The following is a 16,963-nucleotide window of genomic DNA, read 5'->3' as shown; positions in this document are numbered from 1 at the left end:
CGCTTCAAATGAACATCCAAATGATCACAAAAGCTCACCATGGCCACTAAAAGGTCAAGTGAGATATAAAATAAACAAGAGGGCCATGATGGCCCTGAGGTCGCTCTCCTGTATATAGGCCCCCCCCCAACCCCCAACGTTGCAGCTCTAGCTCATTAGACTTTTTAAAAGAAGATTATTTTTAAGTTTTTACAAATACACATATAGTTAAAAACAATGACACCCCTGGGGCCGGGCCAGGGCTTTTATTTGAACAAACTTTGTAGACACTTACTAGAAGATGTTTCATGCTTAATATCTAAACTCTAGCTATTTGGGTTTTTTCAAAGAAGATTTTAAGTTTTTGCTATACACATATAAGGAAAATCAATGACCCCCGGGGCGGTGCCAATTTTGACCCCAGGTCTTTTATTTGAACAAACTTGGTAGACACCTATATATCTTAGCCATAGCTCTTTGAGTTCTTTAAAAGAAGATTTTTTAAGTTTTTACTAAATGCATATAGGGAAAATCAATGACGCCCCGGGGCGGGGCCAATTTTGACTCCAGGGCTTTTATTTGAACAAACTTGGTAGACACTTATTAGAACATGTTTCATGCTAAATATCTTAGCTCTAACTCTTTTGGTTCTTTAAAAGAAGATTTTTTAAGTTTTTACTATATGCATATAGGGAAAATCAATGACCCCCTGGGGCGGGGCCAATTTTGACCCCAGGGCTTTTATTTGAACAAACTTGGTAGACACCTATTAGAACATGTTTGATGCCCAATATCTTAGCCATAGCTCTTTGGGTTCTTTAAAAGAAGATTTTTTAAGTTTTTACTATATGCATATAGGGAAAATCAATGACCCCCCGGGGCCGGCCAATTTTGACCCCAGGGCTTTTATTTGAACAAACTTGGTAGACACTCACTAGAAGATGTTTCATGCCAAATATCTAAGCTCTAGCTCTTATGGTTTTTTAAAAGAAGATATTTAAAGTTTTTTCTTTCGGTTGCCATGGCAACCAGAGTTCTGAATGGAATTAAATTCTTTGAACAATTTTTAAAGGTGACCACCAAAGGAACATTCCTGTGAAGTTTGGATGAAATTGGCTTAGTGGTTTATGAGGAGATGTCATTTAAAGTAAAAGTTTATGGACGGACGGACGGACGCCGGACGAAAAGCGATCACAAAAGCTCACCCTGTCACTTTGTGACAGGTGAGCTAAAAATAACTAATAGAAAAAAGCAGATACTAACATTGCTAGAAAAAAACTTTCTTAACAGGCACAAAAATTGCTATTCTACTACAAAGGTGGTCATTTTAAAAGAAAAATATTTAACTCCAAACACTAGACAGTATATAATTCATTAATCACATATGAAGCAGCAAAGAAATGAAATTCAGTCAATATCTAAATTGAGTAAATATCAAGTGAGCTCATAAATTTGTTATCCATTGAAAAAACTATTTCACATTATATACACGAATATATTTTAAGATAACAGAGCAATACTTCAGGGAGATTGATATATATTCTAGAAAGGTAAATAAATGGAATATCATTTCCAGGAGAATAATACCTTTATTTTGAATAATCACAAGAGAAACTATAAAACTGATGGATACTTCAAAAATTAATGCTTGGTCCCAAAATGAATCCTTTTTTCCAAAAGGACTAAATCTTGATATCACTGTGGGATACCTCCTCAAATTGAAGGAGTGAAAGTTCATTATTAATTCAAATGAAGTTAAGGGCAATAACTCCTATATCATGCCAATGTGAACTATGTCTTTGATGAGATATATCTACTTTCATGTTGATAACCTGTTTTAGTTTTGGTGTGGGACAAAATTTAAGTATGAAAAATAACAAAGACTGATAAGTTTGATATTATGCAAAGACAAGTTATGATTCTTGTACACTGTATTTTCCTGATCTATCTATCTATCTATCTATCTATCTAATGTTACCTATGAAACTCTATGTTGATATATGTTACAGTTTTTGTTATGACAAAAATATGACAAACTGATGGACAGATAGACAAAACAGCAACTAAACATTTCTTTTTAGGGACAAAAAAATATACATTGCTTAATCTGTACTAAAGTATATTCATATACTGTGATTGACCTATAAACAAGCCATTACTGTCTAAAAGATTTCATAACTCACAAAATGTTAGAATTTTAACTTGAATAGGTACACAAAATGTTAGAATTTAAACTTCAAATAGTACAGAAAAGGTCATCCCAAAAACAAAAGCAGACTACCTAGATTTATAAATAACCAATTCTGAAATGAAATGCAATTTTTACATCCTGCATAAACATTGAATGATCTTAATGGCACTAAAGGAAGCATTATTATGTGATCAGTACAAAACAAATTCTAGTTCACTAGACTAATTAAACATATATAATTATATTGTAGAATCAAAATCTTTAATAATGCAAACACATCTAACACATTTAAATTCTGAAATAAATTGATCTATAAAACAAAAGCAAGTGGTAAAAGTGTTAAAAAGCAACAAAACAGACATTGTCAAAGTAGCAAAATTCAATGTTTAAGGTTACAGTATGACACTCAAATATATGTAACAGAAAATCCATGACATTCTTTATTCAAACTGATGAAAACTTTTATTTTCAAAATCAGATTAACTTTAAAAGGCATTTTCAGATTTTCTTTTCCAATTTATAGGATTAAGGACCAGTTTTGTGTATGTTTAAAACAATATTCAGACAAGTCATTCTCATCACTTAATCAATTTCTATTATACACAGTTCTCCTTTTAGTTATGCCCTATGCCAAAATGGAAAATTTGTTCAATATATGAGCAATGATTCATTGTCTGAAATATACTAAATATCTATGAACAGAAATAAATAAAATTTCAAGCAGTTTACAAAGCATTAATTTTTCTATTTCTGAAAAGGGCTTTATTTCTCTACAAAAAATCTAGCAGCCATTTGGGAGAAAAATGTTAAGTTCCTGATATTTTCAACTTACTGAGAATGATGGTAGAACATTGCATGCTGGGCAAAAAGTTAACCCAAAATCAAAACAGGGTTGCTATAAACTCAGTGAACTTCCCAGAATTTTCCCTTGCCAAATTTAGGGTATTACACAACTCATTACATTACTGTTCATAACAGTATGTTTTAAGGTCCAAAACAGCACTTAAAAGAAAAGCTTCCACAAGTACTGTTACACATTTAGGAATATATGTGCTTATACTCGCTTTATAATCATCAATTGATTTTGAAACCTAATCATCACCTGTTGCTACTCAAATTAATAACCATCTCTGATAAGTCATAAGGCAGTTTAATACAAAAAAGGGGTTTCAAGAGGTGAAAAGTTTAAAAATTCAAATGAACAGGATAATTAAGAATGAAGCTTATGCTGCATTATATGAGTTATTGCTAATCATTTACAATTACTTAATTGCTTACAAAGGATATACAAAAGATAAAATAATGCTGATATAACATTAAGTACTTTACATTAAAAGAAAGTTATTGGCTAATATGGGTATAAACTGAATCAGCTCAATCCCTGCAGGCATTTTGAAAAAAGAGCAAGCCAGACTGACAGACAGCAGAACAGAGTTCAAACCTTCAGCCCCATTCAGCTTTTCACAGTAATCAGACTGCCTAACATTTTCTTGACTGGGAGCCTAAAAGGTACACATACATATTGTTTGAAATGCTTCCTAAAAACAGACATGACAGCAAATTCACATTTCACTTATTATCTGCACATTCATTCATGGTCTTTCCTTATAATGTTTCATATACATTAATAACACTGTATACTGCTAATTGTCATGGCCTTTGAGGAATCTTTCCCTACTTTTTACTTATTTACAGACAAAAACTAGAAATGTGTCCATAGGACACGGATGCCCCCACACGCCACTGTTCTGTCAATCTTATGACTCTAGGTCAAATATTTTTTGGACTACATGTGCCACAAGTTGAAAACTAAAAATCAACAAAGGGCCATAATTCTGTTAAATTTGGTTGCAGCAAAAATTCCTTCCTTTACTACCATCTACACATTAAGGTTGTTCATCCCTGGAAGTTTAAGCAAAATCTGCCATCCGGTTTAAGAGGAGTTGCATTCACAAAATTTCTACATAGTATATAGTGAAAAAATCAACAAAGGGCCATAATTCTGTAAAATTTGGTCGCAGCGAAAATTCCTTCCTTTACTACCATCCACACCTGAAGGTTGTTCATCCCTGTAAGTTAAAGCAAAATCTGGCATCCGGTTTAATAGGAGTTGCGTTCACAAAATTTCTACATAGTATATAGTGAAAAAATCAACAAAGGGCCATAATTCTGTTAAATTTGGTCGCAGCAAAAATTCCTTCCTTTACTACCATCTACACATTAAGGTTGTTCATCCCTGTAAGTTTAAGCAAAATCTGCCATCAGGTTTAAGAGGAGTTGCGTTCACAAAATTTTACATAGTATCTAGTGAAAAGATCAACAAAGGGCCATAATTCTGTTAAATTTGGTCGCAGCGAAAATTCCTTCCTTTACTACCATCTACACATTAAGGTTGTTCATCCCTGTAAGTTTAAGCAAAATCTGCCATCCGGTTTAAGAGGAGTTGCGTTCACAAGATTTCGGGACGTACGGACGGACAGACTGACTGACGGACGGACAAGTGCAACGCTATATGCTCCCACATTGTGGGGGCATAACAATGGAATGTTGTGAGGTACTTGAGGTGTGCACCACCTAAGAATGCAAGAATCCTCTGAAGTGTTCTTTAATTCAATACTTTTTTTTATATTTTCCTAATTTGATATTGTTTATTTTTGTACGAATAACAGCTTCTGATCTGTCTTGTAGCACAGGATAACATTTTTTTGCTTCCCTAATCTCCACTGTTGAAACATTTTTCTTCTGTTTTATCTGAATATCAAAGGCTTCTCTCAGAGCACTCTCCTCCTGTTTAGACCATCGCGGTTTTGATCCTGAAAGGTTACAAACAATTATCAAAGATTTTCCAGCAATACAAATTCCCTTACCTGATAGAACCCAACAAGAAGAAACATGCAAATCTTTTTACATCTACTGAAGTGTAACACTGTTAAAAGAACCCTCATGGAATACTTGATTTTATACATATATCAAAAATTTGACAAATTTGAACAAACTTTATGAAGGATAAGAAGACCATACTACATACCAAATATTAATGCTCTAACCCTTTGATTGGGACAAGATTTTTTTTTAAAATTCTATGATATATATCACAATTCTATCATCACCATTTTTATATAAACCAGTAATCAGAATTGTCAAAAAAGGTCCAATATTTCAATTAATATCAAACAAAAATGATCAGTCTTGATTAAAGAGGTAGCTTTGATAGTGGGAAACAAATGTGAACATTTGATGCTTTCCAGGATATCCATGATATTATTCATGCTGAACTTAAACATACAAGTTTAAAATGTTTCCTGCATTAAGACACGTGATTCTAACAGTAGCTGTGATAGTGGGGAAGACAAGTCGTGTTTGCAGCTAACATCTTTGACATATTTTTGATATTCATAATAAAACATTTGCATATAAAATTTAACCAAGATGTGATGCAAATACCAACATGTTTACTGAGCAAGAACAAAAGCACAGACCTTTTTTCATACAAGTGAATTTTTTTCGTTGTTCAAGAGGGAGAATCTACTTCAAAAAGAGGGAGATTTAAGAAATTACAATTAGATAAAAAAAAAGGAAGTTTAGAAAGGAAAAAGAGGGAGATTTCTTTATTTTGTGAAAATATCCTTTATTTAAAGAAAATCATTTTAAAATTTTAAATCAGAAAGAAATAGGGAGATGTTACATGTAGTAATAGTAAGGTTAATCAAAATGCAACCCTAAGCTCTTACATCTAGGGCAACTGTCCTTTATTTAGCTCAACAAATTAAGTCTGGTCATATTTTTGTTACATGGAAACTTCAGTTTCGAGTCTGGATATATATAATGGTAGTGCAGGTTTGTTCTAAGGTTGGGCATTGGGCCTTTTGCCCTCATTCTGGGGAAATATACTAGTCTTTTTTTTTGCAGAATGGAAACAAAAAAAATGTGATGTAAACTTCATTTTGGCTGAAAACTGCATGATTTTAAAAGAATTTTCCAAGGGGAAAACCTTTAAACAACTCCTGCTTAAAAGAGACGGAGAGGCCTATTGTTGGATACAAATACACATGTATACCCATAAACAATAAATACCTGTACATGCAGGAGGTTCTGGTTCAGCTTCTGGTTCAGCTTCTGGTTCAGCTTCTGGTTCAGCTTCTGAATCATTTTCATCATTTACATCATAACACTCGGGTGACTGCAATACCTCCGGTTCTGGTTCAGGCAATTCTGCAAGAAAGGATGTTTTGCTCTTCTAAGTGTGTATGTGTGTTATGATTTTTACACCATTTTAACATTATTATGCACCAATATATTCATGTTTGAGAAAGCTACAAAATGCTAAGACACAAATGATATTTTACAAATACTTTATTTTGCTCATATAATTTATAAACAAGAGGGCCATGATGGCCCTGAGGTCGCTCACCTGTAGCCCCCCCCCCTCCCCACACCCATAAGAAGATGTTTCATGCTAAACATCTAAGCTCTAGCTCATTGGGCTTTTTAAAAGAATTTTTTTTTTTTAAGTTTTTACTATACACATATAGTTAAAAACAATGACACCCCTGGGGCGGGGCCAGTTTTGACCCCAGGGCTTTTATTTGAACAAACTTTGTAGACACTCACTAGAAGATGTTTCATGCTTAATATCTAAACTCTAGCTATTTGGGTTTTTTCAAAGAAGATTTTCAAGTTTTTGCTATACACATATAAGGAAAATCAATGACCCCCGGAGCAGGGCCAATTTTGACCCTAGGGCTTTTATTTGAACAAACTTGGTAGAAACCTATTAGAACATGTTTGATGCTAAATATCTTAGCTCTAGCTCATTGAGTTCTTTAAAAGAAGATTTTTTAAGTTTTTACAATATGCATATAGGGAAAATCAATGACCCCTGGGGTGGGGCCAATTTTGACCCCAGGGCTTTTATTTGAACAAACTTGGTAGACACTTATAAGAAGATGTTTCATCCTAAATATCTAAGCTCTAGCTCATTGGGCTTTTTAAAAGAAGATTTTTTTAAGTTTTTACTATACACATATAGTTAAAAACAATGACACCCCTGGGGCTAGGCCAGTTTTGACCCCAGAGCTTTTATTTGAACTTTGTAGACACTTACTAGAAGATGTTTCATGCTTACTATCTAAACTCTAGCTATTTGGGTTTTTTCAAAGAAGATTTTTTAAGTTTTTGCTATACACATACAAGGAAAATCAATGACCACCCGGGCGGGGCCAATTTTGACCCCAGGGCTTTTATTTGAACAAACTTGGTAGACACTCACTAGAAGATGTTTCATGCCAAATATCTAAGCTCTAGCTCTTAGGATTTTTTAAAAGAAGATATTTAAAGTTTTTTCTTTCGGTTGCCATGGCAACCAGAGTTCTGCATGGAATTAAATTCTTTGAACAATTTTTAAAGGTGACCACCAAAGGAACATTCCTGTGAAGTTTGGATGAAATTGGCCTAGTGGTTTATGAGGAGATGTCATTTAAAGTAAAAGTTTACGGACGCCGGACGAAAAGCGATCACAAAAGCTCACCCTGTCACTTTGTGACAGGTGAGCTAAAAAATGAGGTCAGTTCTGAGATACATAAGCAAAAGCTGTCGGTAGGACAGCAACGCTCGACTATTCTTAGTGCTTGACAGTAAAAAAGCTTTGATAATGTAAAATTTTCTAAGTTAACAAAAGGGTTAAATTTTCTTTAAAACCATGTTACAGTTATAGGCCTCGAAGAGAGTCCTATTATGCTGTTAAAGGAGTATAAAATTTCAACTTGTTTCAAAGCCAGATGTCAATAGAATATGAAAATATCTGTGGTGGTATGCAAACTTAAATGTAAATTTTTAGTTGAAAAAGGGACATAATTCTGTCGAAATGCTTGATACAATTACCTCCTCCTGTCTACAGGTTAGGGTCATGATGGTGAACAAGTGTGCAAAGTTTCAAAGCCATATGTCAATGGACTTTCAAAATATTTGAGGTATTACAAAAACTTTAACGTAAATTTCAGGTAGAAAAAGGGGCATAATTCTGTTAAAATGCTTGATACAGTTACCTCCTCCTGTCTACAGATTGGGATCATGATGGTGAACAAGTGTGCAAAGTTTCATGGCCAAATGTCATTGGACTTTGAAAATATTTGAGGTATTACAAAAACTTTTAACATAAGTGGTTATGCCGACGCTCGGGTGACAACAATAGCTCTACTTATTCTTATCGAATAGTTAAGCTAAAAATAACAAGAGCTGTCAGTAGGACAGCAACGCTCGACTATTCTTAGTGCTTGATAGTAAAAAAAATGCTTGATAGAGTTACCTCCTCCTGTTTACAGGTTGGGGTCATGATGGTGAACAAGTGTGCAAAGTTTCAAAGCCATATGTCAATGGACTTTGAAAATATTTGAACTATTACAAAAACTTTAACGTAAATTCTAAGTCGAAAAAGGGGCATAATTCTGTCAAAATGCTTGATAGAGTTACCACCTCCTGTCTACAGGTTGGGGTCATGATGGTGAACAAGTGTGTAAAGTTTCAAAGCCATATGTCAATGGACTTTGAAAATATTTGAACTGTTACAAAAACTTTAACGTAAATTCTAAGTCAAAAAAGGGGCATAATTCTGTCAAAATGCTTGATAGAGTTACCTCCTCCTGTTTACAAGTTGGGGTCATGATGGTGAACAAGTGTGTAAAGTTTCAAAGCCATATGTCAATGGACTTTGAAAATATTTGAACTATTACAAAAACTTTAACGTAAATTCTAAGTCGAAAAAGGGGCATAATTCTGTCAAAATGCTTGATAGAGTTACCACCTCCTGTCTACAGGTTGGGGTCATGATGGTGAACAAGTGTGCAAAGTTTCAAAGCCATATGTCTATGGACTTTGAAAATATTTGAACTATTACAAAAACTTTAACATAAGTGGTTACGCCGACGCTCGGGTGACTGCAATAGCTCTACTTATTCTTATCGAATAGTCGAGCTAACAATAAAAATGAAATTATTCACATTTATGTATTTCCATTTATTGACCATTAGTAAATTTAGTTTAATGGCAAAAATTTGCTAAAACATTGTCGTGAAATTGCTTTAGTGAGCAAATTTTCACTGTAGATCTGTCCGCGCTCTGCAACAAAAGTTCGCTCTATAGCATAAAATTTGTCGCTGTTTGCGACGAAACTAGCTCCCCGCATATCACAACTTTTGTTGGGAGTCCCGTTGCCTGTACTTTAAGCATGAGACTTGACAGGTACTTACAAAATGTTAACAAAATCAACCAACCACATTGATCACTCAGGTACAACATCTGGAATTATATTTACAATACAAGCTCCTCTATATTCACAGTTCAAAATAAATTGCCAAAGTTCTCTTACACTTTTGTTGTCAAATAAATAAATTCGTTTACTGTATTCATCCACATGGAAATCAAAATTTTTAACACTGCAAAATTCTACACATGCAAATAGATGTGCACATCTCTTCAATCTGATATAAGAACGTGCAGTTCTATTTTCTTCCATAACTAGTTCCTCCAATAAAAAAAGTCATTTTTCTTGAAAAAGTAATTAGTTGAACATTTAATATAAACTGTTTAAAAAAAATAATTCCACAATTTTCAATTTCCATAAAAGCACATGATAAATCCAAGATGGCTGCTTGCTATTTCCTGTTCCTGTAACAATATACAAAATAGTGGGGTTTTAATGTTTTCTGTATAAACTGGCTCTGTGCATCAGTAAATTTTCATACCTTTATGATGAATATTGTAAAAAAAATTAGCAAGGTATCTTGTTTGAAATTCAGTATAATAATACAAAAAAAATATTATATTATATAGTCACAGTTTTTTATTAAGGGGTCTAATCCTAGTGTCAACATGTATATGACTATCAAACTGATTCCAAACATCAGATACGAATATTTTTTCAGAATTTTATTAAAATTTGCAAACCTTACCAGTAACCTATATCAATGTGGAAAAATATTAATTGTTTCTGTGAAATTTCAGTGAAATAAAGGTACTCTGCCTGCATAAACTGCATACCCCGCATAAAAATTTGTATAATTCATCATAATGAATTCTAAAAATTTCTAAAACTTAACGATAAACTGATTATTTTAATAAAGGTAATGTTTTCCATTGCATTGCAAAAAATAAAAAACTGGTCTAGGTACCTTTTCCCTCTTATCATGCATGTCATTATACAAGGCTGGGTATATGATCTTCTGGGGTATTTGGAATATTATAAATAACATCATAAAAGTAAAATTGACCTTGGGTCTATCATACAATATACACCACTAATTGAGATATTTTGACAAAATAAATAGTCACAGAAGTTAAGTGTCCTTTATTACTGAGCATATTGACTTGAATATCACATGTTGTTGTGCTTAGTAATATATACACCATATCCAATCTTCCTTGTCATATGTAGACTAGACACTAGAGAACATTTATTGATAAACACAAGTTCAAAATACACTAAATGAACCACATCTGATCTATATATTTATGAAAACGAAAACATTACCTTTTAAATGTAAACACAACAGCATGAAGGACTAGCAATTAGGCCCAGGTCTCATTAAACTGTCCCAAGTTTCTAAGGTATTAATAATTCTTGTAACATACCTCAATATTACAAAAGATATAACCATCATAAAAACTAATATGATACCTAAAATTACACACAAAATACAAATTAATATGTTAATCTCATCCATTTTTAAGGAGATACAATTCCATTCCTGACCTGGCAAGCATCCATTTTTAAATATGGCTACACTTCCTGTGTATAAACATATATTCAGTACCTTATTATGGGGTTTTTATTATTGTGACAAAATGCCTTGCCACACATGTTGCAACTTGTAGTCAATATAGACCCCAGAAAAGGGTGTTTCACATGGGAATGTATGATAAACCCCTTAACTGACAACAATCTATATATCCTTGAACTTAGGTAAGTCCACCATGAATAATACTTTGTAGCAGGCGACACAAAAATGACACTGTGTGGCGGCGATAAAATATGAAAATGAATTTGGAAATTTCACTTTCCGTAATGCGGCCCTATGTGTAAGAAATGGATAGAAAACCTTAGCAAAAAGATTTGGTTTTTAATACAACGAATACACCTATATATTTATTTTTCAATTATTATCAATTCTAAATAAATCAAATCGATTATTAAAATTGAATACCTCTTTGAGTATAATCGATTATATTTTTATCACTAATCATAAGTATGTGTATTACATTTGAAGCATTCATATTTCTGAAAAAAACTTACCATATTTCTTTTAAGTTTATGACACTTAAAAAGTAAAGAAAATCCTGTTCCAAACTAATAAACTAAACTATTTGGAGCGATAAAAAATCCACAATGTTGCATCATTTAGAAGTCAGCATCAAATATATGTTGCAAGTGATAATTAGTAAACATTCTGTTCAACAAACATTGACTAGATAATGTAATTGCTGGAGGCTAGAGATTTGACACTTGTGCAGATTATAAGACCATAAAACGATTATCAAATTGACATCATTATCTAATTTTTAATTGATTAACTTGTTATTAACATGCTAGACAGATGCTATCATTGTGGTTTTCTAAAAGTTAATACAATTTTACAAAGAGAGTAAATAGAAAATTAACAAGAGCTGTCACAGGAGACAGCGAAGCTAGACTAATAAAATACTGGACGCAGTAAGGAGGACAAAACTATGAAAGAAAAATCAATTATGTATAATTATGTATTAAGTTATAGTAAAAAAATAACATTTGTTAACATTAATGCCAAGATCAAGGGGAATAATTCTAGAAATAGTCATGCTAGAGTTATGGACCTTGTCACACAACATTTGTGTAATGATAAGAAATATATATTTGAAGTTTGAAGTAGATACCTTAAAAAGTAAAGAAGTTATAATATTTCTTAAAGAAAATCCTAAGTTCAAAGAGAGATAAATCTGTAAATATTGCTTCAAGAGTTATGAACATTGTCACATAAAATGCATTTGATGATTAGGAATAAGTATTTGAAGTTTGAGGTAGATACCTTTAAAAATAAAAAAGTTATAATAAAAAATAACATTTTTCTAGTAAAAAAAATCTAAGTTTATGGGGAGATAATTCTTGCAATATTGGTGCTAGAGTTATGAACCTTGTCACATAAGATGTGGATGATGATAACGTAAATATATTTGAAGTATGAAGTTGATCCCTTTAGAAATAAATAAGTAACAGTAAAAAAAAAATATTTTTTATGGAAAATTCTAAGTTCAAAGGGAGATAAATCTGAAAATATTGGTGCTAGAGTTATGAACCTTGTCACATAAGATGGGGAGGATGATAGCGTAAATATATTTGAAGTATGAGGTTGATCCCTTAAGAAATAAAGAAGAAACAGTAAGAAATAGCATTTTTTAAGGAAAATTCTAAGTTCAAGGGGAGATAAATCTGAAAATATTGGTGCTAGAATTATGAACCTTGTCACATAAGATGTGGTTGATGATAAGGAACATATATTTGAAGTTTGAAGTTGATACCTTAAGAAATGACAAAGTTATAGTGAAAAATATTTTACTGCACCAAAACTTTAATCTAAAATCTGGACGTAGACGCCGGGGCGAGTAGGACAGCTCTCCATATACTTCGTATAGTCGAGCTAAAAATGCTATGCCATCGCATTAATACAACACTAAATAGTAGTGTAGGAACAGTTTTTTTTGTTTCTATACAATTTTGAAGATTGCCACAATGCATAGATCCCTGACCTATCTTATTCTTATTATCAGATTAGTGGTTAAATCTGTTGTTAACTCAATAAAAGATCAGAGTAGCAATATATCAATGCACTTGAGTCTAGTGAATTTGGTGGTGAAGGTCATTTTTCACACAGCCTAAATGGACTTTGAAAATATTTGAACTATTACAAAAACTTTAACATAAGTGGTTATGCCGACGCCGACGCTCGGGTGACTGCAATAGCTCTACTTATTCTTATCGAATAGTCAAGCTAAAAAATAAAATGAATATGTGTAAAGAGGTTTATAATAGGCCCTCAATTTTCTTAGAAAAAAAATCTCAAATTTTGCTCAAGCTAAGAACTGATGCTGTGAGTATCCTTTCTCCTATACTTGTCAAGCTTACAACTTACCATCAAGGCTGATAGATGAAAGGTTGCGACCATTAAACCCCTGTAATTTGCCATCTTCTAATGCTAGCAAAGCTCTTGCAACTTTAGTTCTTTCTAGTACAGAGGTTTGCATTCTATACACTTCAGTGTGTATGGCCACTGAATGCCCCATATGATCCGCGAGTAATTTTAGTTCATCGTCTCTCATATCCATTATCTGCAAAATACATGTATGATAACCAGTTAAGTCAGTTAAGCAGAGCTCTACAGAAACTTGTAAGACTGACGGTTTAAAGACAAAAAAAATTGTTTAAGCTCTTCTTAAACCCCTTTTATTCCCTCATGACCTAAGTTTTCAATGGATGATATAATTCACAGGTTCATCCAAGTAACATTTCTTTTAAGAGCAATTTTTTAAGAACAGACAACTGACATTTTAAAAATCAAAAAAGCACACCATGAAAACTTTGTTCTAAGGTGCATATATGTTTGACTAGTTCATGGACATCTTGCATAAATTTTCCAAGGGAAGGAATCTGCAGTCAACTTTAAATATATTAATTCAAGCTTATTTAAATCAATCTCAAATCCATTTCCTGGAACCAACCAGTGGCACATGAGGAAAGATGGTCATGACTCAGGCAGGAGTTAAACCTACAACCCAAGAGACAAAAGGAGGACACCTCAACCACTATACACCTTTTCAGTCACTTAAAAACTGTAACATTCCTCTTTCAGCAAAACATTAAAAATACACATTTACCTGGGTAGTTGTTGCCAAGTATTTCCTCAATTTTGTAGTCCTGACTCGCTCTGGGAAGTTCATATTTGGACACTTTGCTGTGACCACTCTCAAGGCCTCACATCCATCCTGTGGTGAATCAGTTACTCTTGAGAACAAGAAAGTGTTTGTTGATGGTATCCCAACCTGTGCACGAACCATTAAAAGGTGTGACAGGCTTTGCACCATATCGGTGTTTAGAATCACAAAAACCTTTCTAAATCCCCGTGTGCTCTTCCCCCTCACCTCAATCAGTTCCATTCTGAAGTGATAAAGCAATTACAACCTACATTAACAAAATAAATACTGATAATAATTTGTTTGTTTTCCAAATATATCAGTACTTTAGAGACCTCAAAGCTATTAAATATCTTTTAAAGAACTGACCAATGTGATAAGGAAACATCTGCATCACATTAATTTTATCAGGCTGAGACAAGGCAAATATACCACCCACCTGTAAGTTGTGAGTACGGAAAAATGTCTTAAATTGAAGCTTGCCTTTGTTTTTGGACACAATTATATTGAAACAAACTACAGAACTCAGATTTGAAATAAAGAATATTACATGGTACTTAGGAAGACAATGTCTTTTGCAACCACTATATAAGTTGCTAGAAATCTTGTAAGCAGTTGAACAACAGCCTATTTTGCAAGAGTCGTAAAGCCAATTTTTCTTAATGCCTTATTCCACAATTTTTCAGTTACATGGGCAAGATCATCAAAGTATCATTTCAAAGTTACTGTCACCGAAACCAGACAACTTTTACTAACAGCTTATCACAATAGCTTGATATTTCTTTACAGCTATATTTTTGTAGTTCTGATGCAATCACCAACATTTTCCATAAACAAATGGCAGCATTATCTGTATAAAAATTGTGCACAGTCATCAAAAATCATAAAAATATTTCTAGTACTGTGTTTCAGTGCTGCGAATAGCATAGCCAATGAAAATGACATGCATTATTGTCTATCAATGTTTTCTATGCACTATTGAAAAAAAAAAAAATTCAAAATCAAAGCACTTGAAATAAGTACTTTAATTGACACTAATAAAACTTGAAAGGTACTAAAAATTGAACTTCTACTAAAATTTTTGAAATCAGTTTTACATGCAACAATAAGGAATACTGAGCATTACCTCTTTAACAGAGTTTTTTCACTGACAGCCAGGGAATTGTAGATTTCAGTGTTTGTATCTAATTCATTTCCTCTTATTCGCTTCTTAAAGTCACTCACTGTCAGCTCAGAGACCTCATTTACTCTTCTTTTGTTAAAGAGTGCTATGCGAGCGATCAGTACATGTGTCATATAAACATACTCAGCATAGAAGGTGTGTTCTTTTCTATTTGAATTCTCATTTCTTCAACAAGAAAATTTTTTAGTGTAACTAAATCTTCCGTTGAAGGCAGATCATTTCTTTGTTCATCGCCTTCAGACGCTTACTTCTGTTGGCGACTGACGAAACCTTCCCTTTCCACTCTGCATCAAACATTTCTGTGAACTCCTTCGCATCCTGTTTTCGTCCATAGTCTTTTTTGCGAAGGCACATACTTGATTTCAGCAGGCTAACCTGTTTAATGTAATGTCCTAAGCTTTTTCCCAGCTGTGATGAACCAGTATCTTGGTAAAATTCCTTCACAGTTTTTGCCACTAAATCAAATTTTGAGGACATATGAAATGGCTTTAAAGGATAGCTGAACAGTTCCTCTTCATTTTTAATCTTACCAGGAGTCTAGCTAAAGTTCTCATCTTTGTTCTGACGGTTTATCTAGGTCTTTAAGTCTTTGCTCTTCTTGTTGGTCCCTCTTCCAGAAGATAAAACCCAAACTGCCTAATTAACTCATCTTCCTGACAAATTTTCTTTACACCAGGGATTTTCTTTTGTCTCTTTCATTTTATCAACAACTTCCTCTAACATTTCAATGTCTTCATCCTGTTGTTGAAGAAATGGGGCTATTTCACATCTAGCTTCTCTAATTTAAGGTTTCCCTCAGTGTCATTTTCAGTAGTCCCGTTTGGTTTTGAACAACAAGTTTTAACATGACTCCACAGAAGTTATGATGGTAAAAACCTTTGCAATAACAGCAGTGTACATAGTCATAAGCCTTGGATTGGCCAGAAGGGGTTTCTGTAAGACAATGAAATTTCCCTCTCTTCTGAAGAACCTGTTAAAATACACAAAAAAGAGAGCCATGAGGGCAATGATTATTGCTCATATGAGTAACACTGCAATTTGTGACCATAATTTTCTTCTCAAGATGACCAAAATATGAGCTAGGGCTAAACATTATCAAATTAAAATTTTCTGACAATTTTTCAGGACATTTGGGCTAAGAATGTAACCTCTATAGAGAGGAACAAAGATTTTCCATATTTAAGCGCTGTGACCTAGTTTTTGAACCAAGATGACCTATATTCTTATTTGTGCTAGAAATCATTAATCAACCTTTCTGATATATTTCCATGATAATTGGACTAAAAATGTACGAGGAATCTTTAATAAACGAGTGCTGTGACCTAGTTATTGACCTTAGATGACAAAATTTGAAACCAATTTTGAATGCAATAATGGATTTGTTTTTGACCAGAGATGACCTTTATTCAAACTTTAAGGGAGACACAGGCAAAATTTTCATTCATTATTCTGTAAAAGTCCTCAAACTGAATACACTTGGCAGTCACGGAACAAAACTTTTCCTCTTAAAAGAATATAACAGTACTTTTCTAACCTGTCCAACGTGGATCAGGTTAGAGCTTTAGAATTTCACAATAGTGGTCATACTGAACTCTGGAAACGTTTAAGATCATGTCAAATGAATGGGTTAGACTTGTTTCAATCATACACTATTAACAATATCTGTTATTGCAACT

At 33.2% G+C, this 16,963-nt stretch overlaps 2 protein-coding genes across 2 annotated transcripts in view; both read right to left on the bottom strand.

Moving 5' to 3' along the window:
* Positions 1 to 439: 439 nt before the first annotated feature.
* On the bottom strand, positions 440 to 15,750 carry LOC132752134 (protein TsetseEP-like). The gene is made up of 5 exons (XM_060742421.1): positions 15,231 to 15,750; positions 14,069 to 14,348; positions 13,327 to 13,522; positions 6,245 to 6,382; positions 440 to 4,983 (listed from the first exon to the last, which is right to left on the bottom strand). Exons 1-5 carry the CDS (start codon positions 15,398 to 15,400, stop codon positions 4,781 to 4,783), a joined length of 987 nt encoding a protein of 328 aa, XP_060598404.1. The 5' UTR covers positions 15,401 to 15,750; the 3' UTR covers positions 440 to 4,780.
* LOC132752133 (uncharacterized) overlaps positions 6,377 to 16,963 on the bottom strand; it is a 64,598-nt gene continuing 54,011 nt past the window's right edge. Inside the window, exon 12 of the mRNA XM_060742419.1 lies at positions 6,377 to 9,832. Within this exon, the coding sequence (XP_060598402.1) occupies positions 9,738 to 9,832 (95 nt within the window). The 3' untranslated portion in view covers positions 6,377 to 9,737. The remainder of the gene's footprint in view (positions 9,833 to 16,963) is intronic.

Source organism: Ruditapes philippinarum, unplaced genomic scaffold (assembly GCF_026571515.1).
Source record: "Ruditapes philippinarum isolate M1 unplaced genomic scaffold, ASM2657151v2 ctg5075_1_1_1_1, whole genome shotgun sequence".
In the NCBI taxonomy this organism is placed as follows: Eukaryota; Metazoa; Mollusca; class Bivalvia; order Venerida; family Veneridae; genus Ruditapes; species Ruditapes philippinarum.
This window is presented reverse-complemented; position numbering and strand designations above follow the sequence as displayed.

What these genes read in the sequence shown, in the direction of transcription:
- LOC132752134 (XM_060742421.1), bottom strand. Translation starts at nt 15,400, where the DNA reads ATGACACATGTACTGATCGCTCGCATAGCACTCTTTAACAAAAGAAGA. An exon ending in ACTTGGCAACAACTACCCAG is followed by an intron (nt 13,523 to 14,068) that starts GTAAATGTGTAT and finishes TGTATTTTGCAG; the next exon opens with ATAATGGATATGAGAGACGA. An exon ending in TTCATCTATCAGCCTTGATG is followed by an intron (nt 6,383 to 13,326) that starts GTAAGTTGTAAG and finishes CCTTTCTTGCAG; the next exon opens with AATTGCCTGAACCAGAACCG.